General features: G+C 46.7%; 1 protein-coding gene across 1 annotated transcript in view; it reads left to right on the top strand.

The window, feature by feature from the left end:
- The window catches only part of Adamtsl3 (ADAMTS like 3), a 224,751-nt gene that overhangs the window by 20,910 nt on the left and 180,449 nt on the right, over positions 1 to 23,392 (top strand). Inside the window, exon 3 of the mRNA XM_050154110.1 lies at positions 10,703 to 10,822. Within this exon, the coding sequence (XP_050010067.1) occupies positions 10,703 to 10,822 (120 nt within the window). The remainder of the gene's footprint in view (positions 1 to 10,702; positions 10,823 to 23,392) is intronic.

Genomic DNA, 23,392 nt, shown 5'->3' with positions numbered 1-23,392 from the left:
GAACATAGTAGAGCATATATTTTTGTTGCATGATAAGGCCTCTCTTGGGTATATTCCCAAGAGTGGTATTGCTGGGTCCATGGGTAGGTTGATCCCAAATTTTCTGAGAAACCGCCACACTGCTTTCCAGAGTGGTTGTACAAGTTTGCATTCCCACCAGCAATGGATAAGTGTACCCCTTTCTCCACAACCTCTCCAGCATAGGCTATCATTGGTGTTTTTGTTATTTTCGCCATTCTGACAGGTGTAAGATGGTATCTTAAAGTTGTCTTGATTTGCATTTCCCTGATTGCTAAGGAAGTTGAGCATGACCTTAGGTGTCTTTTGGCCATTTGAACTTCTTCTGTTGAGAGATCTCTGTTCAGCTCAGTGCCCCATTTTATAATTGGGTTGTTTAGCCTTTTACAGTCTAGTTTCTTGAGTTCTTTATATATTTTGGAGATCAGACCTTTGTCGGTTGCGGGGTTGGTGAAGATCTTCTCCCAGTCAGTGGGTTGCCTTTCTGTCTTAGCAACAGTGTCCTTTGCTTTACAGAAGCTTCTCAGTCTCATGAGGTCCCATTTATTCAATGCGGCCCTTACTGTCTGTGCTGCTGATGTTATACGTAGGAAGCGGTCTCCTGTGCCCACTTGTTGTAGTGTACTTCCATGGGAAGAATGTTAATCCTTCCTTCCTTCCTTCCTTCCTTCCTTCCTTCCTTCCTTCCTTCCTTCCTTCCTTCCTTCCTTCTTTCCTTCCTTTCTGGTCAGTTTTTATTTACAGTTTTCCCCAGCATGTCATATAAAGTGGGATAATATTTTTCATACCCTGTGTCCTGAGATATTATTTCATCATGACTAATTTCCCTCTGTCAGTTGTTGGTGCCATGAATTCATCCCTGAGTATTACTGGTCCCTTTGCTGATTCCCCTGCCTCTCACTCATCCCTCCTTCCGTCTATAATCATGTCACTTTTTAATGCCCTCCCCCAGTCTTCTGAAGGAGAACATGGATTTCATGACCTGCTGTCCACTCCCCGTCAGGATCCTGATGGTTTGCCATGTCCTCCTCTTTCCACTCCTCTTATACCCGGTGCTCCAGCTGTGCAGGGCTGTGCTCCACTTCATCCAGCTTGCTCTGTTCTCTCCAGCCTTCCACCTTTGCTCATGCTTTTGAGAAGGTTCTGTTTCTCCATTTGCTCTCTGCCTTTCTGGGTGATTTCTGCTTATCCTCCACATCCCTCCTTGGTGGCCACCGCCCCTGTGACACCCTCTTGTGCCGCTGAACTGCCCTGTCTTTCCCTCTGTAGTATGGCTGGTATCACGTGACTTGGTAATCTCCTGTTAGCTTGACTCTCAGTCCATACTCCAACCCAGATGGTGAGCAGCCGGAGAGTATGGCGTGCGATACTTGCTCTCACGGATAACACAGCATCTGCCATGGAAAGTCCTCGGTGCATGCTTGCATTAACTCGCAAATTAAAAACTTGCTTTTGGAACCCTGGGATCTCAATAAGCATAGCATCGATCATCTGCGAGGCCCCCTTGGCTGGCGGAGCTCTCCCACGTGGATTACAGCGGCACAGCGACTGTGGGAAGCGGAATGGCTGTCAGTCCATTTACCAAATGAGAAGTCCGAGGTCTTAAGAGGATGTAGGATATTTCAAAACGTGCAAGCTGCCTCCTCAGGAACACAACGCCGTCCTGGATGCAGTGAGGGCAAGCAACCCAAGAGCTCTTCGAGCTTGCCTTCTTGTCTAGAAGTTAACTTTCTACTTCCAATCAATGACCCCAGTGTGGCTGCATCTCAGGCCCTTTGACCCAGGGAGGATCTTTGTTTCTCACCCGGGCCTGATTTTGATGAAAAAAAAAAATGCAGTAACTCATGACAAAAGCACCAGAGGCGTTCTTTTTAGTTTGTTTGGTTTTTCTTCAGTGGATTAAAAAAAAAGTTGGCAACAATATTACTTTAATAATTAAAAAACATAGTAAATACACATTACTCCACCTGCATCTTCTGGCCTGCCTGCCTGTCTGGGGTGCTGTTGAGTCCGCCTGGCTTTGTTTAGTGTTGTTGGAAAAAGTCCTGGGGCTGTGCATAGAGATCCACATGCTCACTTTCTTGCGGAGGTGGCTTGGCCTCGCAGGCTACCCTGGCCCTCTGTGGACCCGATTTTCCATCACTCATTGCAACAGGTGTCTAGTATCTCCACATGGGACTAGTTTAGGAGTGTGATTTCCCATATATCTGGACCACAGACTTCAGTGAACGCAATGTTTACTTGGGCTTCAAAACTAAGGGACAGTTTCACGTCAAAACAAATACATCACAGTAGGATTCTGTTTCAGAGACCCAAAATAAATTTAATTACATTTTTCAGAAATTAAAAAAATTATACTTTAAAAGTATGTCAGTTTAAATCCAGAGATGTGTACACCTCTCACATATAATTTGATCAAGGACAATAGTTAGTTAGCATGCCCCCCCTTTTTTTGTTAAACAGAATGTATAATGTTATAACATAGTGCCCTTTTAACCAAGGACGTGTAGTACATTGCTGATTTAGAGCGCCTGTGTGCCTTTATGGCCACTGGGCTACAAAAGCAGATGTTTGTATCTTATTACGAAAGCATCACCTTTTATCTTTAGGAAGTCCTGTATCTTTGATGCTAAACTTCAAGATTTTGAGGTTCGCGGGACTTGGAGTGTTGCCGTTTATACCCGGAGCACAGACACCCCAAGTCTAAATCGTTATCTGCCGGGCCGTCTTGCTTGCTTAAGAATGCTCTGAAAGGTTTGAGCATCCAGTTTTGGCGGCTCCTCTGCACACTTCCTGCCTTGAAAACTTAGAAAAACAAACCAGTGTATGGTGAACACAAGCAACTTTTAGAGTGTGGGCAAACAGCTGGTTTCCGTCTTGTCTTTCGTTCGGGAGACTTTGCTTCACTTTGAGAGCTTGCATGGTTTCAGCCCCACAGACGTGTTGTTTCCTGAAAGCAACACAGCTGTAGGGCTGAGGAAAGGCCTAGAATAAATATGTCTATGTCCCCAGTGGGTTTCTGGATGTTGTCAGGTTGGGAGGTGTCTCATTGCCAAAGAGAACAGCCTCAATGCTTTTATTCCCTTTGCTACTGATGAACAGACTCACGCGTGAGGGTTATAGGAGGGTTGTGTGCAGGGTCGCATGCCACTCAGTAACGTCGCCACGCGGCCAGCAAAGAGCACCATGTGTGGGTGATTACCGATTGGCACGCCTTACATGCACACGCTGTGATTGTGTCATGAGGGCGTGACCAGTGCCAGGCTGTGGTTCTCCAGACAGAGGAACAGCAGGTGTGACCCACCGCAGAGGATAGCAGGCAGAAGGCAGAGGAGCATTGACCACCCAGTGTTCAACTGCCATTGGCATTCTGTCCCCACCCCTTCCTTTCCTGTATGACTTCACCCGCAATTGGCTTCTCTGGTTACTTCCTGCTCTGCCGGCTTAGACTCTGAACTCTTTAGGACTTGATTCCTGTCTGCTTCGTTGACTGCCTAAATGTCAGTGTTAGAAACACTGCTGGACACATGGAAGACACAGGACGAACGTCTGTTTACTTATGTCTTTTTGTGACACAAAGTCTCGTCCTATAGTTGTTGCTGGCCTCAGGCTCATCCTCCTGTCTCAGCTTCCCAATGGCTGGAATCGCAGGTGTGAGGCACCATATGAGGTTATGATGAACGTGTATTGATTGAGTGATGTAACAGGCCTTAGAGACCTCCAGATTTACTTGCATACTCCTTCTTTTTGGAGCTTCTTATCACTTTGCTAAAATAAAATAGTTATTCGTCCTCCACCTAAAAGGTCAATATGCCCTGCCTCTGCCTGAGAGATGATTGTGGGAAAATACAAGTTTCACTTCAGGGTCAAAGCGCAGATTCCAAGACGAAGAGCAAGCATTTTCTCTCAGAGTGGAACTCATGTTGGGCCTACATACGGCTCTTTCTCAGTTCACCCTTCCTTCCAGGGTGCATAGAGCGGTCTCTTCACACATCCTCCCCCCAGGCCTGCGGTGTGGTCTCTCTTTGCATGGCGTTCCAGTCAGGGTCTGTACAACGGTCCCCCTTCACGCAGCCGTCCTGCCAGAGCTTGGAGAGTGTTGTCCCTTCACACAGCATTCCTGTCAGGGCCTGGAGAGTCTCCTTCATCACAGGCACAGAATCCCTGCTCAGATCCATGTAGGATCTCAGCTCGGCACAGAATTCTGGTCTCCTGTCAGGGTGTTGCAGTCATTCCAGGGCTAGAATGAAGGGGACCCCTGGTCCTCCCACTCCTGCACAGGACTCTCCCCAAGTGGTTTTCTCCCCCTACCCGCATTCCTTTCTCCACTGACTTCCTTGGTAGGGGTTTTTGTCTCTCTCGCTCTTGGGCAATGGGGCCAGGAAGAGCGGAACCAGGGCTTTAGGTGTCCAGGTCTCACACCTCAGGTATTTCTTCAGTCAGGGAGCCCTGCTCGTCCTGTTCAGTTTCCTGAGGTGTTTTAAGGCAGACCCAGTTCCTTGTGGCGTTTTTCAAGCTGCAGCTCTTTCCAAAAGGGTCAGCTTACTTCAAGGGCTTGAAGAATGTACCCTTCTTTAAGCTTGTGAGGGGCAGAACCCAGAAAAAGAGGATAAGGGTTGTACATTGGCAGGGAGACTTTCCGTTTGGAGTAACAGATGAGTCTTAGAGCCTCCTGTAGGAGAGGGAGCATGCCGACAAGGGACACACGGGGCTCCATGCTGGGCTTCAGCAGCTTGGGTTGGTTTCTGGGAAAGAACTCCATTATCAGAGGAACCCGTATGATGCCTGGTGCTGAGCACCGGAGTCTCAGAGAGGTCGAGGAGTAAGAAGATGCCATTTTCAACTATTTTTTTTCTTTCAGGAAACTGAAAGGCACAATGTGTTTCAGCAAGATCTTTTTATTGACCGCTCAGAGCTCTGCCGATGAAGGATGTGTGTGTGTGTGTGTGTGTGTGTGTGAGAGAGAGAGAGAGAGAGAGAGAGAGAGAGAGAGAGAGAGAGAGAGAGAGACGACAGAGAGAGACAGACAGAGAGGGAGGGACAGAGAGGAGAGAGTGGTGTAGACATGGTGAACTTCATTTAGATCTAAATTACAATTTGCTAGAGTCTTAACGTGACTTATTTACATTTCTAGAACCTTCTCTCTGGAACACCTGCCTGGCCCTTCCCTACCTGCTTTGCTACTCACACTTCTTAAAAACACGTGACCTAGAAAGAAGATTAAGTGTAAACCTAGTATTTTAGCTGAAGCTGTACCTAGCTGTTGTTTAAGACGCCAGGCCTTGCTTGCTCTCTATCAGGGGATGTGGTTCCTTGATGATAAACAGACATGCGCGATACTAAATTCCTAATTAATTTTTGTATTTGAGACTGGGTTTTGCTACGTAACCCAGGAAGGCCTCAAACTCAGATCCCCCTGCCTCAGCTTCTCAAGGGCTAGGGTGAGGCGTGTGTCGCCATGCCTGGTCCTGGAGTTAATTTGTAAAACAAGAAAAAAAAATCATGAAAAAAATGTGAGACCATCCTTCTGTCAGGCTCCACGCCCCAACCTTTGCCAGAGCAAATGTGTTTTATATTTCATCAGGATGTTTCAGAACCAAATACTTAAATGTCTCAGAATGATGAAATCCTCCTTAAAAACCAAAATTATCTGGAAAGTTTCTTTTTTAACCTCCATTTCAGGTTCAAGAAACAAAATGCACATTGTGGTTTCTGGAAGAAAGATGTGTGGGACTGAGTTTTCATACTGTTAGTCACTTGAATTTTTCCTTCTGGGTCCTAAAAGGGACAAACCCTAGAGTCCCATGTGCCATCCTGGCCAGGAGACTCAAGGGCCAGAGGGCCCCAGAGAGTGGTCCTTGCTGACTTGATGCTGGCCGAGAGTCCGAGACTCACTCTGTTGTCCCTGCACCTATCTGCTTTTGTGGCATGCTATCATTTCGGGGGACTCCACCTGCAGGAGTGTCCCCTCCATCCAGAAGACTAAGTCTCCCCTGCAGAGTGTGGCTGCCCTGGCCCACTGTTCCTGACAGCAACTTTGGAAGGCCTCTTCAGCTCCCTGGCATCACGGGTAGAGCTCAGCAGTCTTGGCTCAGGCTTTGTCTTCTTGGCATTTAGCCTTTGCTCCAGATATTCTCAGGAATGATGGAATCTCTGTTTTTCCATTGAGCATCATACCCCCCCACCCCCCCACCTTTATCACGAGATATGAGTACTGGATGATCTATTTCTTGATTCTCTGATGACCATCACGGAGCCATCTGAAGGGAGCAAGGAGACTCTCCTAGGGTTGATTCTTCGTGGGTCTGGAGACAGGCAGAGGTCCAGGCTTCAGCCTGTGCCTGCTCAGCGTGTGTCTCGGTGACAAGGATGCGGATGGAGCCTGCGCCTTGCCTTTGGGCGGAAGTGAAACAAGGAGAAAGCGATGCATGAACGGGGACGGAGCTGGGATTCAAAACAGTCCTGACAGGCCGGGCTGACGAGCCAGATGGAAAGGGGACGTGAACAACAGGAAGCTGGACAGTCCCGTCTCAGCCCAGAACGCAAGGACGTGGTTTACTGTGGTTCAACAGCAGCCCATGGGAAAAAGACTTGGGGGCCTCCACTGACCACAGCTCTGTAAGTTAGTGATGTGGTGCTTGGCTGAGCTCACACTCCAGAGAGAGATGAGTATCCCACCTACATGGCTCAGACTGAGCCAGCAATGTTCAAATCAGTCTGCTGAATTTCAGTGGCAAGTCACACTATGTTCCCGTTAACTGCTGACTGCTTGATTTTAGAGGTGCTTTAGGTCCTGTTTTATGTGATAGGAATACCCTTTTCTCTTCCATAGTGCTCTCTTCTTAGGACAGCATCCTGAAAGACAGAAAATAAAAATCCACCCAGCGTGATTTTTCCTACCCTGGTCGTCAGTCAACACAGTATTGCAGGCATAAAAAGCAAGGAGGTGTAAGTACTAGACACGAGTTCTCCAGCAGGCACTGGCTGGGTGTTCTTCTCTTCATTCTGGAGCTGTCTCTCCGAAGGTAACATCAGAGCCACGAGGTTAAGGGTGCAGCCTTACAAAACTGTTCTCTCCAAGTTCAGATCTGATACTGGTGACAAAGTCACATGTCCATGTTGGCAGTGAGCCAGACTCCCTCTAACAGAACCCTCCTGGGGTTTGCTAACTGGATGGAGTGGCTCATGGAACTCTGGGAAATACCTCCCTTATAGTTACCGATCTCTTTAGTTTTTAATCAAGACTTCAGAGTCAAGCTTGATGGCACATGAATGTAATCCTAACACTGGGATCCCGGGGTACAGGCAGGAGGATCACCCCCAAGTTTGAGGCTAGCCTGATCTAGAAAGCCAGTTCTGGGCCAGCTGGAGCTACAACATGAGGACCTGTCTCAAACAAACAAGTCACGTAAACAAAATACACGAGAAAGAATACAATTACAGATACAAGTGAACAGTCGGAGGAGGAGAAAGGGGAGAAGTCAGAGACACTCCTAAGGGCAAAGAGATGTGGGCTCCAACTCAGTAGCCCCCTGAGCCTCGACCTGAGTTTTTTAATGGAGATTTTATTATATAGTTATTATATAGTTTTATTATATAGTTAATGGTGTCTCTGATGTCAGCTGTAGCTTCGGTTTCTCCCCATTCCTCAGTGGCTGGAATGAGATGGAAGCTTCAATCATCTTACCACATGTCTGGTTCCAACCAGCCCGGTCCTAGTGAGGGATTCTATTGGTGTGACGAAACACCATGACCAACAGCTAGTTGGGGAGGAAACCGTTTATTTGGCTTCCACTTCAACATTGTTGTTCATTTAGTGAAGGAAGTCAGAATAGGATCCCTGAGGCAGGAGCTGATGCAGAGGCCATGGAGGGGAGCTGCTTTCTGGCTTGCTTCCCATGGCTTGCTCAGCCTGCTTTCACATACAATGGACCGACAACCCAGGGAGGGTACTACACACTGTGGCTGTGCCCTCCCCTAAGTGAGAAAATGCCTTACAGCTGGACCTCAAAGAAGAAGCATTTCCTCAGCTGAGGTTCCTTCCTCTCATGGCTGCCTGTGTCAAGTTAACACACAAAGCCACCAATACAAGCTTCTGCTTGACGTTTTCCAAGAGCCCCCCTAGAGTGGGGGGGGGCATCAGAAGATGTGCCTTCTGTTACCCCAGAATTTACAATAGTCTTAGGAATCTTGTGTTAGAAACTGTGGTTAAAGATCAAATATATATCCTATCTCAATTTTTACAGCGTTCCAAGCCCATCATGGTCCTTTCCAGGGTATGAGTGGAGGCGTTGGCAGTGGCCATCTAGTTCTTGTTGGGCTGTATGTATTTCCTCCTGTGAGAATTACAACCTTCAGCTGGGTTGGGGGTGGGGAATCCAGCTGTATCCCCAAGTCTCACATCCACAGTCCCCGGAGCTCATCCGGATTCCTCCTGCATCTGTCCCTGGTGACTCAGCAGCTGTGGACAGTGGCTGGTGTGGATGATGCATCTTGGCAGCGCCTTTCCCTGGCCCTGGCTCTACGCCCTGGGAAGCTCTCACACTTCCTATCTGGCCCTCTCTCCCTGGCCTGGCCTCCAGCTCTTGCTACTTGGATGTCCTGACCTCTTTGGTCTCCTCGTCCCATAAGAAGCCACATGCTTAGAGTTAAGTAGTCACCTCCCTTCTGGGTGGAAATGTCAGAGGCATGGGCCTTCCGAAGCCATGAGCGGACCAGACCATCTTTCCTGAGACCTTGTCACACACAGGCTGAGACACAGCTCAACTGGTGCAGGATGCTGAGCGATCTGCTTTTGGATCTAGGGGCAGACACAGAGGAGCTGCTTTCCGAGTGCACAAAACCCATCATCTTCCTGGCTGTCATCATGATGTGAATGACAATATGCCCTTATCTCTTTTGGAACAACCTTAGGTTTGGAACAAACCTCTGTTGTAATCTTTTCTTCGTTTAAAAAGCAAGATGTCTCTATCTGATATTACAGTAGCTTAGTTTTTGTTTATGAAATCAGTCTGAGCTCAAGCAACAATGGCCAGGGAGGAAGCAGGGTAGAAAAGAGGTGATGTTCCCTTCGGTACTGGAGGCTTTTTGCTACTTGTTAAATGGTGATGCTTCTTAGGAGACCCAAGGCAAGAATATTCTTGAATTTCTGATCCTCCTGCCTCTCCCTCCCGAGTGCCAGGATTACAGATGTTAACCTCTGAACCTGGTTCATTTGGTGCTGGGAATCAAACCCAAGGTTTTATGCAAACCAGGCACCATTTTACCAACAGAGCTCAATCTCCAGTCCCTGATTCTGCTGCACTATGGAAAGGTGACCCCTGAGGCAACAGAGCCCTCAGGAGTGCTTTTTCTCCCGCTGTTCTGTTGCAGAAAGCAGTTTCCAGGGGGTGATCCCTATGATCTCCTCCTCTGTTTTATACTCACTCCTCCCCAAGCAGGGCGAGTGGGCCCAGTCTGGGTGTGCGTAATCATCATTCCACGCGTGTTACCTGGATAAGACTGAGTACGAGGCATGTCATTTCCTTTGCCAAATCCCTCCTTGGCTCAATCAAGGCAGAGATTCAAGAAAACATTTCACACGCTTCGGCCACTCTTGACTGGCTCTGCCGGTGTGTGCTGGGTACTACGATGGGCGTGGATCCAGGGATATTGCACAGCAGAAGTCTTAACTGTTGAAGACCCCAACCATTGGTGCTTCAGATGAATGAGCTGCATGCAAATGTGTTAGTTTCCCAAGGAACGAATGGAGCCTTAAACTTGTGAGCAAATCAGCCTAGGAAAGCAGTTTATTTAAACGTGGGTCTTTATGAAAACATGCAAAGTATTGTGGTAAAAGAAACAGAAGCTTCAAAGGAAATATGGTCAAATAACAAAATTCGCCATTATGGGTTGCAGGGATTGTGGGTGACTTTTCATTGTCTTTGGTAGCCGTCTGCATTTTCTAAAAATTCCTGTCATGAACACACATCTTGTTTGCAGTGTGGGGAAAAACTGCCCCATCTTTCACATCAAAGAGAAAAGGGCAGAATAAAGGAAGGCAAGAAAGAAGGAAAGAGCAAAAGGAATGAAAGAGAATGAATTTGAGGGGGTTAGAGAGATGGAGCAGCATTAAGAGCTCTTGCTGTTCTCCTAGGGACCAGAGTCCAGCTCCCAGCTCCATGTCAGTAGGGCTGACAAACCCCGCTCCAGGGGATCTGACGCTCCCTTCTGGCCCTTTGAGGCACTTACCTACACGTGGCATAACAGACAGGCTCTGGTACTCCACATAGGTACATAGTGCACATGACAGGCATGGGGCACCTGTATGAGAGTGGCGTCCATTCATACAGATGAACAGGAGGCATGCGCATAAATAAAAATAAAACACACTTGCCTTTAAAGGAAAAGAACATCCTAAAATAATGGATTTGCAATCATAAAACTTGAACAGGTAATTGTTATGTGTCTCTATTGCTGGAAGGTGGAGCACAGAGTGGGAGGAGGGAGAAAGGGGCCATATGTGCCAGTTTGGGATATCCTGGTCTAAAGTGTCCCAGCACTGATGTCTGATGCGCCCCACCTTGCTCCTTGCTCAGAGGCCATTTCTCTCTTCTTGGTAGGAGAGGGTTTGTAGTGGGATCCTTTTGGACTCTGTCTCTTATAGGATCCTTCCTGGTGTCTTATTTGTGACCTTGCCTTTCAGGCCACAGCAGAGAAGTCTCCTGGAGCCTACTTCCTTCCCGAGTTTGCGCTGTCTCCTCAGGGAAGCTTCCTTGAAGACACCACGGGGGAGCAGTTCCTCACTTATCGCTATGATGACCAGGTAAGGCCTCTGCAGAAAGACCCGTCACGGCCTTTCCTACCCCAGAAATGCTGGCGAAGGGCTGGGGAGAGGCTCGGTGTGGACGAGCGGATGTGTGAGCAGAAGAACTTGCGTTCGGGTCAGCAGTGTCTGCACGAAAAGCTGTGTGCGGTTACGGGTGCCTGCAAGCCCAGTGCAGGACGGTCCAATCAGTGAGGCTTGTTGGCTCGCAGCTGAGAAGGTATAACCTGAGCTCCAGATTCAGCGGGAGACTGTCTCAAGGGAATAGGGTAGAAAGTGATGGAGACAGGCAGCCAGTTTCCTCTGGCCTGCACAGGAGCACAGGTGCACACATAGATGGACATTGCGCACACAGCATCTGCCTAATACAGCAGTGTGTTCCTCGGGGCAATACTAACACAACAGACCCTCGACATCCTGTTGGGGTCTGAGGCTGCTGGCCGCAGTGACTTCCTGATCTGTGTGCGCTTCAGCTCTGCCGGGAACACTGGCTCAGAAGAGATTCTATGGCTGTACTAAATTTACTCTCCTAGAGAGAATGATCTGTGGATTCTGACTGCGTGGACTGGCTTCTTCGCCCTCTGAGCCTTCACTTCACTTCTCACGGGAGTCTCTGCGAGCACCACAGCCAGCAGAGTAACCACCCGGGTGAGGCAAGACGCATGCCTGTTTTGGTTCAAGCTCCTAGGGTCTGGTACCAGGCAGTTTGTTTCAGGTGTATTGAAGATAGTACAATTTGGAAGACAGTTTCCTGGTGTGACACAGTGCCCTGTGCACAAGGAGGCATAATCACGTGGAGATGCTTCTTAACATACATGTTACTTCTTCCATGAAAATGGGTTCTAAAAAACGGAGACAGGGTACATTTGTTATCCTAAGAGCCCAGGGGAAGATCAGGTGTTACATAGGTCATACAGATAACATAGAAGTCATGTGGTCTATTAGCACCTCCAGTCCTGGTTGTGGGAGTTTGGGAGAGCTCCTGGCCATACAGATAATGCAAATGTCACCTGGACTATTAGGCATCTCTTGTCCTGCCTGTAGAAGCATGGTATGGCCTGGGGTTACAGATAGCGCAGATCACTGGGCTGTTAGCCACCCTCATTCCCAGCCTTCTGGACAGAAAACAAGTTATCATCTCTCTGTTGAAGAGACAGTCCTGCAGGTTTTACCATTCCTGGTTTCTCTAGTGCTTCCCTGTGAGCTCATGGACCTCTGTTCTCCCTACAAATTCTTTCAGGAGCACCAGCACCTGAATGTGTGCAGTGTGTGTGTGTGTGTGTGTGTGTGTAGTATGTGAAATCGCTTCACAAAGGTTAACCAGAGAATTGAAGCATGCTTGGCTGCTATGTTGTGTAAACTATGCTGTTGAAATAAGAGCGGCGGGGCTGTGTCCCCAGCACCCGGCCGCCCGCATGGCTAGCTTATGCCCGAAATAATTACACGGAAACTGTATTCTTTCAAACACTGCCTGGCCCGGCTAGTTCCAGCCTCTTATTGGCTAGCTCTTACATATTGTTCTAACCCATTTCTAATATTCTGTGTAGCCCACGAGCTGGCTTACCAGGGAGGATCTTAACCTGCGTCTGTCTGGAGTGGGAGAATCATGGCGACTCCTTCACTAAGCTTCTTTCTCCCAGAATTCTCTTCTGTTTTCTCCACCCACCTAATTTTCTGTCCTATGAGGGCCGAGGCAGTTTCTTTATTATTACAAGACCCACCTCCATCATTTCCCCTTTTTCTGTTTAAACAAAAAAAGAAAGGCTTTAACTTTAACATAGTAAAATTATATATCACAAAACAGTTATCAAGTAAGAATTACAGTTATAATATTTATATCTATTTTATCTTTTATCATAATTAAGGAAAACTATAACTATTCATTCTTCAATTCCATCAAAGACTCCAGAAGGATATAATATTACCTATCAAACAAGAAATAAGAAAACTCTAGAAATGACAGAGACATCTCGCTGCCTGGACAGTCACCCAAAGTTCCTCTGTACCGATGGGGCATCCATCTTCGGCCTACAGGCCCATGGTATCCAGCAGACATTTTCATCAAGCAGGAAATTCCAAAGACAGTTCAGTCATTTTCTGCTGTGTCCTGCAGAATGTCTCGCAGACTCTTTTATGAATCAGGAACCCCGAAAGACCATCTCACCTTTAGGCAAGTTCAGCAGTCCTCTCTCTGCGGGTTCTCTGTGTCCAGTTTATGCAACAGTCCAGGCAAGAACAGTTTCTTGCCCAAATAGCTATGAAACTCCATAAGGATCCTCTTCGATGCCCATCTTCCTCTTGAAGTAGCTGGTGCTGCCAGGAGCAGACATGTCTCATTGTCATGAAAAGTCCTAAGTTATTAAAATATTTTAAATGCCATATTCTGCAGCCCTTGAGAGCTATGAAGAATGCCTATCTGAAATATATCTCTATATATCTAGAAAATCTAAGTAACATGACTACAAACTTAACTATTAGCGATGATTATCCATTAACAACCTATATTTCCCAATTATACATTACATTTTTAAATGAACTACACAATCACAATACCTTAATCAAGATCAAAAATACATATACATATAACAAAATTGACCTTAAAATCCATACCAATGCAAATTATTTATATCTATATCATATCCCCCTTTAAATGTAAAAGAACATTTATAAACAATATTTGGGAACATGGGCATAGTTTTTTCTCTCCAAACTGCTTCCTGCTGAATAGGGGCGTCATTAATTAGGTCTTTCATGGTATAACCTGTGTGCTAGTTTCATCTCACTTGTCAATTGAGCGTAGCAATTTTTTGAGGGTGTTCACAGCAACCTTTCAGGAGGGCGTGGTCTATCATACCAAATCGGAATAGATGCAATCCACAGGTCTCATCCTCTGCAAAAACAAAAGAAGGACTTTTCCAAAGCATCATAACCTTAGATCCAAATTCTGAAGTCAAGATACCTTTAGAACATATGTGCAGGTTCAGCTTAGCAGCCCATATAATGAAATGTCTCTCTGTACTTAGCTCCTTCACAGTCAAAAATTTTAAAGAAAACACAATGTACATAATCCAGACTCTCTGTGAATTTTCCATTTTTAACGTGGCTTACTTTTTTTATTTTTCTTAATCTATAACTATCTGTATTCTGTGTCTTTAAAGACTTTACCCTTTTTTTTAAACCATTAACTTTATTCTCTATATTCTTTTTTTTTCTCTCTCAAGCCTACGTACACTTATCCAACATTATGATCCATTTAGTGGTCTGTCTGAATCTGTTTTATTGTGAATCTGTAATTTTTTTACTATCCAGGAGCACTTTGTTTTGCGCCTTTAAATCATCAAGCGCTTAAGAATCTAAGCTGTGACATTCCTAGGTCAAAAACAGGTACTATATGCTGGCCCCGCCCAGTCCAACATGGCGGAGCCGCTCGTGCCTCTGATCCTTGCACATTGCACCATTAGCATGGTGGAGCTGCTTGTGCCTCTGAGCTGTGGCACACAATGTCCCCCTTTTAGGCACACAGCAGTCTAGTTGCCATCAAACAAATCGTAGCACTTTAATCCAAATGCTCCATTCATAAGCTCTGTCTCCCGCCCGAGCCAGACAGAGATCGCAATGGCGGCACAGCCCAGAAAGCCGGCATTTTAAAACATCCAGTTTTTTCCTGCTGCCGAGTCAGGACAATTTCTTTGCGGCACGCAACCCAGAAACAGCAAAAAGCTGTCTTAAATTCTCTCTCTCTCCTTTTTAAGCCCTCTCAGGTTTTTAAGTGGATTTAGCCCGTCACGTCTGGGCGCCATCTGTTGAATTAGGTAAAGCCTTTCTTTTTTGTTTAAACAGAAAAAGGGGAAATGATGTGGGAGTGATTTCTTATTAATAAAGAAACTGCCTAGGCCCATTTGATAGGCCAACCCCTTAGGTAGGCGGAGTAAACAGAACAGGATGCTGGGAAAAAGAAGCTGAGTCAAGGAGTCGCCATGATGCTCCCACTCCAGACAGACGCAGGTTAAGATCCTCTCTGGTAAGCCAGCTCATGGGCTACATAGACTATTAGAAATGGGTTAGAACAATATGTAAGAGCTAGCCAATAAGAGGCTACAGATAATGGGCCAGGCAGTGTTTGAAAGAATACAGTTTCCGTGTAATTATTTTGGGGCGTAAGCTAGCCATGCAGGCGGCCGGGTGCCGGGGATGCAGCCCCGCCGCTCCTAATGCAACACTGTGCGCTTAGAGCCACGACTCTCTTTGAGTCTCAATCTGCAGCATTGGCAGGTAAGAGTAGACAGTTCTTTGGGATCATCTTCAAGTTGTGACCTACAATGCCTGCTCTACACAGTGTAGAGATTGATAGATGAATACCAGGATTCCAGGGACAGTGGCAGAAAACAGTGAGTGGAGATTTAAACCCATATGGGACCTGGGTAGCTCTGGCTACCTAAAGGCCCAAGAAGAGATGAAGAACTGGTCACCATTACCAACCATGTCGTGGCACACAGTGGCGTGGGGGAGGATGGCTGGTATTTTGGGAAAAGCTGTCTTATCTATGTGGTCAAAGGCCAGCACCTAGGTCAACATCCCTCAGGAGGAGCAACTCTTGACAGACTTAATCTATTGACATGCAGCCATTGGAGCATGATCAGCTCGAGAGCTGGCTGGACCTGCACTGGGCTGTTGGTTAGAATGGGAACTGAGGTCTCACCTAGCTTGACAGACTAATATAAATGACAGCCTGGAGCAGAGGGGGCAGGCAGATAGGGAAGCCCACTGCCCAGGACTCTATATCCCCAAATCCTTAGGGCTGTTATGGAACTACCTACCCTTGGTGGCCTTTGTTCTACACCAGGGTGAGGAATGAGGGGCAGGGCTGTGACACAGAAGACTGTCTGCTGATACCGAGCTTCACAGATCCCTGGGGTTTGGTGAGACAAGACCAAAGTTTTTAGCTGAAAAGTTCAACAAGCAATGGCTTCTCCAAGGTCCCCGAAACAATATGTTTGTGGGACCTGAGCAGAGCGGGGTTAATTATGGATTCGTATTGCTAGCCCCAGCCACCTGGGGCTGGTCCCAGGTAAGACCCAAATAGCATTAAGCTGCCTTCTGCCTTTATATCCTACGGGTCATTAGAAGGACTCTAACGCCTAGCTCCCTCTTAGCCAGAAGTCAATGCTCCATCAGTTTGCAAATGAGAGTTTCAGAGAAACCACGCGAGAAACAGTAAAGAATAAAGCAGGATGTCTGGAGTAAGTAGCTATGGATTTTATAATTAAATTGTCTCTAATGCCTTCTCTAGGTTCTGTAGATACATTGTCTGTAACAAAACAACCATAGAAAAGCTAGGGAAAAAAGAGGGAAGTTAGCCTCTGTCAATTTTTTTAAATGTTCCAAAGCAAGTCCTGACAGTGGGTGCACTGTGGAGATTTTACTGCATTACCCATTGTTCCAGAAAGCCCAGTGAACAGCACGTAAAACTTCTTTATGTTACTTCCATGCTATGCTTCTCTGAAGGGAAAGGGGCAAGATAAAAAACAAGTCAATCACCTCACCCACCCTCCTCCCCTAAAAACGAGGAAGGCAGGCTCTTGCAAATTAGCTGTATCTTCCGAATGGATGTCAAGGTTTAATCCTGGGTCCAGTCAGCTTATCCACAGCATGCATGCTCTCTCCTCTTCCTGCTGAACATTCAGGTTGCACTGTGATGTCCTAGAGCTTCCCAGGGACTATGGGAAAGGTGGCACCATCAAACACGGCCAACCTTCCAGTACACAATGCAAACCGTTGTCTTGCGGCTGCAAGAGCAAACATTAAGATCGATTAGGAGGAACGTTCTGGAGCTGGACTGACCTAGGTTCACGTTTGAGTGTCGTTTTGGCCATTTTACCTGTGTGACTTTGGGCACATCGCTTCTCTGCCTTTGGGTGGAAACATTGGTGCCAGCTCTTTCTGGAGACTGCCTGAGTACTTCAAGGTGACCATGTACGCATTTTCCTTGTCCATGTGAGCATCCTGTTTTAACAATCGTTACTGCCGGCCATATGATGGACAAACATGCAATTCATAGACTCTCAGATAAGCTCACTCTGAAGGAAAAGACAGAAGCGTATGTTCTCACATCAGAGGATTCCCAAGTAACATTTTAAATTTATTCTTCCTGAGGCTGGATTGATAACTCATTAGTTAGGTAGGGCATTGCTGCTCTTGCAGAGGACTTGAGTTCGATTCTCAGCATCCACAGGGGATGAGGCATGACCACCATCTACTGCAGCTCCAGGAGGTCAGTGCTCTCTTCTGACCTCCAGAGGCACCTGCACTTTGCCTACCATAACTGCTCCCCATAACTGAACATGCAGATAAATCTTAAACTAACTTTTATTGAGGCATAACCTCACATGGCAAAAGGAAGACGTATCTGACTCTAGAACTTGATGGGGTTTTTAGTACTTTTTTTTCCACCTGTAAGACAGCTACCAAGAGGAAGAAATAGAGCATTTAGCTTCATAAGGGGTCCCTAAATTCTTTTCTCATCAACATCCACCATCCGAGAACGTCCAATGCGTCTGACTTCTGTCCTTGGTGTAGGCTGGCTTTGCCTACTTTTCAGTTTGCTTATATGTGGGTAGACTATATGGCATGTACTCCTTGGTGTTTGGGTTCTTCCACTCATCAGGTTTCTGAGAGCTTTGACCAAGGCTTTGGATTCAGTCTCACCCAAGGTTTAGTGTCTGGCCATCGCTTGGAGCACTGTAACAGACTGTCTCAGATGAGACGAACAGCCACTCTCTGCGTGGCGCTCCACCGCTGTTCCTTGCGCGGGAATTCCCAGACAGCTCCTAAATGTTCTCCAGGGCAGTCAGCGCAAGGATTCCATACCTGGGGAAAGGGCGGGCCAGTGCTTGTTATGTAACAGATCCAAAGAGGTGTGGTGTCCATGGCTGTTATCCAGGACAGCTCTGTACTGCCAGGTGGCTTGGGTACCTACCTGCCACGTGTGAGTGTTTGTGCTAGAGGCAGCTCGCTCTCACCTCCTGAAGCCGGAATGACAGACGGCGTGTGCAAAGGAGGCTGCCATATGGACCTAACATGGTTGTGGCAGAGGTGGGTTCACGAGGCTCCTCCTCGCTGCCAAACACTCATTTGATAAAGGAGGAAGCAGGTGGTAGGTGTGTGGATGTCAGCTTTCTTGGACAACTCCCACGGGACTCTTGGAAGTGTTTCTATCCTGGGCCCATTTTCACGACGACCTTCAGGTCACTTTCCAAAATGTCTTCTGGATTAGGTGCCTGGAAAACTAATAACCTGTCGGCCCTTAAAGCACAGCTGTGATGTAGGCTGTGTTTCATGAGCCACATAAAAGCCGCATTGTGGTTTATTCGGGAGTAGAAGCAGCTCCTAGGGAGAGGACAGCCTGAAGCTAGCCTGCTGCCCACTGTGCGGCAGGCAGGACCAGAGCCAGGTGGCCTTCATGTTGTTTCCGTCTAATGAGCTCGTAATCTAACAGGGATTTGACATCTGCAGACCTCAGATCCTTCCACTGTTTTCCAAAGCAGAGCGAGAGGGGTTCACGATCTTCCCTCCTCCCGTTGTAAAAGAGTCCAGTCTTGAAACCACAAATAACATAGCCTCCCAGCTGCCCTGTGAACTGGTTCATTCTGATTACTGAGGCTGTCCAGCCAGCAAAGCGAGGGACTGCTACCTAGAGAATTAGGGAGTTTGCACAGCTGGTGGAGACCAGACCCGACACCTCATTCCACGAGTCAGGGAAGCAGGGACTCTAAGTGTGCAAATGACTCAGTCAAGGACATCCAGATGGCTTCTTGCAAATTGAAGGTCAGTGCCCTCCATGTGGCAGCTCCTGCCATCCCAGACTACCTCCTGTTGCTATCTCAGATTGCCCAAGAACATTCACTCCTTTCCAGACCTTGATCCCACCATTATGGTCAGGGAGAGCTTTGGGGGTCAAAGGAATCCGCAGAGAACACTTTGATATTCACGGATTACTTTAAAAGATTCAGACTCAACAAGTTCAGGAATTTGGGGTTAGCCAGGAGATTCTTAATAAGCTTTATCACCCCTCCCTGGTTTGAATAGGAACCACAGTGTTTTCAAAGTCAAATGCAGACAGACCTGCCTCCCCATTGTGTCTGGCATCTTCAGAGTGTAAACCCTCAAACACTTGGATGTATGTAGTCAGCATATATGGTACATGAAGAAAGTCCTTGTCTGGGCCCCTGGCTGTGATGTTTGCGGCCGGAATAGTCTTACCAGCCAGTCTCTAAGGGAAATGCTTTTGCCATTCCTCGTGGTGTTTTTGGAGTTTCACCCATTTAAAGACTGTTCGGTCACCACGGCTCCATGTGGGTTCCGTGTATTGGTCTTCGGTCCTTCACCCACCTACAGTTGTGGTTAAGGAGTAGCTCCAGGCCTCCTTCTGAAAAAAGGGGATGATGAGGTCTTGTTCCATGCATACTTCACCTTGATTCACTGGAGACTGGAACGTGGGGCATCATGGTGGACACTGGTCCACAAGTCTGTAACAGGTTTTGCACTTCTCCGTGAAAGGCTACTTATTTATTTAAATGGTTATGAAGTAGTTTTGTGCACAAATAATTTCTATTTTTTTGATCGTTTAGCATTTGTTAGGGGTGAATAAATGAGGAAGGTGTGTCCCCCAGCCTGGTGGATTGATGAAGTACACTTCCTTCTTGGTGGTAGCCATAGCAACAGAGGAGGCAAAGAACAGCTGAAGGCGACTTAGAAATTCTGCCTCATCCATGGTCTTCTACTGGGTGTGAATTGCTTCTATGTGCTGTGTTGTAGTCCATGTTGATGTAATATCATCCTTTCCCATTGTAGGCCTTAAGCAAGCAAGGGGCAGAAAAGGGTTGATATCATGGTTTTTGAGAATGAAGACGCAGCTGGGCGTCCAGTAAATAGTGAGGCAGATCCCATTAAAGGAAGCTTGCAGCCACGCGGAAAGAAACGACCTTGTCTTCTTCACACTGGCGATCTTTTTAGGTCTATTTGTCTATATACTCTGCCATTCCCTCTTGACCTGTCAATGTGTCTCTGTCTACTGCAGACGCCAGGGATAGAACCCATGACTAACTTAGCCTTTGTGCTGTTTCAGCCTGGCCATGTCTGAGTGAATTAACCTTTCTTTCATATTTGAAATTGCCTCCATGTAATAGTTTTATTAGATTTATTAATTTATTTACCTGGATCACAGTTTCCCCTCCATCCCCTGCTCCTATTCCCATCCTCTACCTCTCCTCTGCAACCCCCCATTCCTTCCTCCTCTGTTTCTGTTTAGAAAGGGACAGGCCTCCCATGGGTTTTGACAATGCATGGAGTATCAAGTTGAGGTAGGACCAAATTCCTCCCCTCGTATTAAAGCGGACGGGGCAACCCAATATGAGGAATAGGTTCCCAAAAGCCTGCAAAAGCGTCAGAAACAGGCCCTGCTTCCACTATTTGGAGTCCCACCAGTTGGCCAAGCTCTATGACTAGCACACAGATGTAGGGGCCTGGGTCAGTCCCATGTGGGGTCCTTAGCTGTTGGGCCCATGTCTGTGAGCTCCTATGAGCCCAGGTCAGCTGTCCTTGTGGGTTCCCTCATAATGATCTTGAGCCCCTCCCCACATCCTTCCTTCCTTTCTTCAACAGGACTCCCGGAGCCCAGCCCAGGGCTTGGCTGTGGATCTCTGCATCTGTCTCCATCAGTCTCTGGCTGAAGGCTCTCTGATGACAATTAGGGTAGTCACCAATCTGATTACGGGAGATGGCCAGGCCAGGCCACCTATCCACTACTGCTCGGAGTCTTGGCTGAGGTCATCCTTGTAGATTCATGGGAGTTTCCCTTGCACAAGGTTTTTGCCTGACCCAAAAATGTGCCCACCCATCAAGACATCTCTTATTACTCTCCCCCTCTATTCTACCCTCAACCTGATCCCTCATGTTCCCATCCCCCTGCCCCCAGTTTACCCAGGAGATCTCTTCTATTTCCCCTTCTCAGAAAAATTCCTGTGTCCCTCTTTGGCCCCTCCTCGTTACTTCAATTCGCTGGGGCTGTGGATTATAGCATGGTTCTCCTTTAATTTACAGCCAGTACCCACTTATGAGTGAGTACATACCATGTTTGTCTTTCTGTGTTTGGATTACCTCAGTTAAGGATGATATTTTTTTCTAGTTCCATCCATTTGCCTTCAAATGTGCTGATGCCATTGTTTTTAACCGCTGAGTAATGAAATACTCTACTGTGTACATGCACCACCCATTCTTTGGTTGAAGGACATAAACGTCGTTTCCAGGTTCTGGCTATTATGAACAATGCTGCAACGAACATAATTGAACAAATGTCCTTGTGGTATGATTAAGTATCCTTTGAGTATATGCCCAAGGTTGGTATAGCTGGGTCTTGAGGTAGATAGATTTCCAATTTTGCTGAGAAACCACTATATCGATTTCCAAAGCGGCTGTACAAGTTTGCACTCCTACCAGCAATGGAGTAGAGTTCTCCTTGGTCCACACCCTCTCCAGCATAAGTTGTCATTAGTGTTTTTGATCTTAGCTATTCTGATAGGTGTTAAGATGGAATCTCAGAGTCATTTTGATTTGGATTTCCCTGATGCCTAAGGATGCTGAACAATTCTTTAAGTGTATTTTGGCCATTTGAGATTCTTCTGTGGAGAATTCTGTTTAGTTTCAACCCCCCCTTTTTTGTCTTTTTCTTTCCTTTTTTTTAAAAGATATAGTTTCTATGTTGCTTTGGAGCCTGACCTGGAATTCACTTGGTAGACCAGAATGGCCTTGAACTCACAGAGGTCCACCTGTCTCTGTCTCCTGAGTGCCTGGCCCCACACCCCATTTTTAATTGGATTATTTGGGGTTTTTTGCTTCTAGTTTCTTGAGATTTTGGAGATCAGCCTTGAAATTACTCTTAATTACATTCTGCTCTACCCTTACTTTTTGTAACCACTGGATTTTCAAATTCGTATTTCTCTCTTCTTCCCTGCCTCTTTCCTTCTCCTCTCTCCTCTTTTCTCCCCTGTACTGGAGATTTAACCTGGAGTATTGCACACACTAAGCAAGTGTCCAGTTGTTGAGTTTTGTTTCCTCAGCCCCTTCTTTTGTAATGTGAATGTGGAGAGCCAGCCTTACTGAGTGGCCCAGGCAGGCCTTGAACTTTCAATCCTAAGGCTTCTACTCCCCAATTATCTGGGATTACAGACCTGTGCCCCAAAGGTACATCATTTGCTTCTTCTTTTTTCTATGCATGTGTAAACCTTACATCTAATTTCTAGGGTCTCCTTCAGCCTTCTTCTACACCACCTTGAGCAGCCATCTTTAATGCTTTAAGTTTCAATAATTTCCTTGAAGTCACACCCCAGTGCTAGTGCGTGTGATTCTACATTTGAAAAACAATCTGTGTGCGTGACACCTGTGATGGCTATTCTTGGCTCACAACTTGACACGCCTAGGATGAAGGAAGCTCAATCTAAGAATTCATCAGATTGTCTTGTGGGCAAGCCTGTGGGACATTTTCTTGATCGATAATTGGTATAGAAGGGCTCGTCCATTGTGGGCCATACACCTTAGATAGGCGGAGGGCCTGGGCTCTCTAGAAAGGACTTATCTGAGAAAGCGGGAGTGAGTGAGGCGTTATGGGGCATTCCTCTGCTGCTTCTGCTTCAAGCTCCTGCCCTGTGTTCCCTCGTTGGCTTCCTTAGATGGGGGGCTGTGAAATGTGAGGTGACATAAACTGTTACCCTCCAATGGCCACAGAAAACAAGTCAGGACACACCCCCATCCGCCCTGGCATCTTCGTCACCACCCTGGCTGATCCTTCTCTCTCTCTTCCTGCGTGCCGCTAACTGCCTACTTATGTGATGTCTTCATTCACAGTGTGTGGCCAGTTTGTGTTTCTTACATTCCCGTCCCTGGAGACCCAGAGGGCTGGATGTGTGGCTCTGACAGGCCCTTGGAAGATGCATATCAGAGTTGAAAGAGAGCCCAGTGACCTGGCTCTTCAGGTGAGGAATCCGAGGTCCAGGAAGAAACAACATCCTGTCCTGGGTCGTACAGCCAGACATAGCAAAGCCAAGTGCCTGTTCTCTGCCCTTAAGCACAGTTGGGACTTTTTTTTTTCCTTACTTCTAATCTGTGGGCAGGAAAAGTATGAGAGAAATGTTTAAATGAGTTTTTAAAACTAGTAATAACAACAGTATATTAATAATGAAGTCTTTGTATAGTCTTACCCCAAACTTCTCTTAAATGTCATCCCTCTGATGCTATTATGCCAGACCTAATTTTCCTTTTCCTATTTAACTATTGATTTATGCATTCTTTCTTGGGAGAAGCCTGTTTGCTACAAGTACATCTTTCTCAGAGCAGCTCCTTCCCAACTTTTCATGGCCATCTTGGCCAGGACCTGTGTTGTGGTTAAGCTGCTGGCAGGCCTCAGAACTGTCGCTTGGGATTTTCAAGTGCTTTCTGTAAGAGATTTTTTTTAGCTCGGAAAGCTTATAGCAACTTCTGAAATTTCTGGTAAAAGAAGATGAACCCCGCACTTGTGTC

Source organism: Alexandromys fortis, unplaced genomic scaffold (assembly GCF_014885135.2).
Source record: "Alexandromys fortis isolate MF-2015 unplaced genomic scaffold, M_Fortis_MF-2015_v1.1 scaffold_86, whole genome shotgun sequence".
Lineage (NCBI taxonomy): Eukaryota > Metazoa > Chordata > Mammalia > Rodentia > Cricetidae > Alexandromys > Alexandromys fortis.
This window is presented reverse-complemented; position numbering and strand designations above follow the sequence as displayed.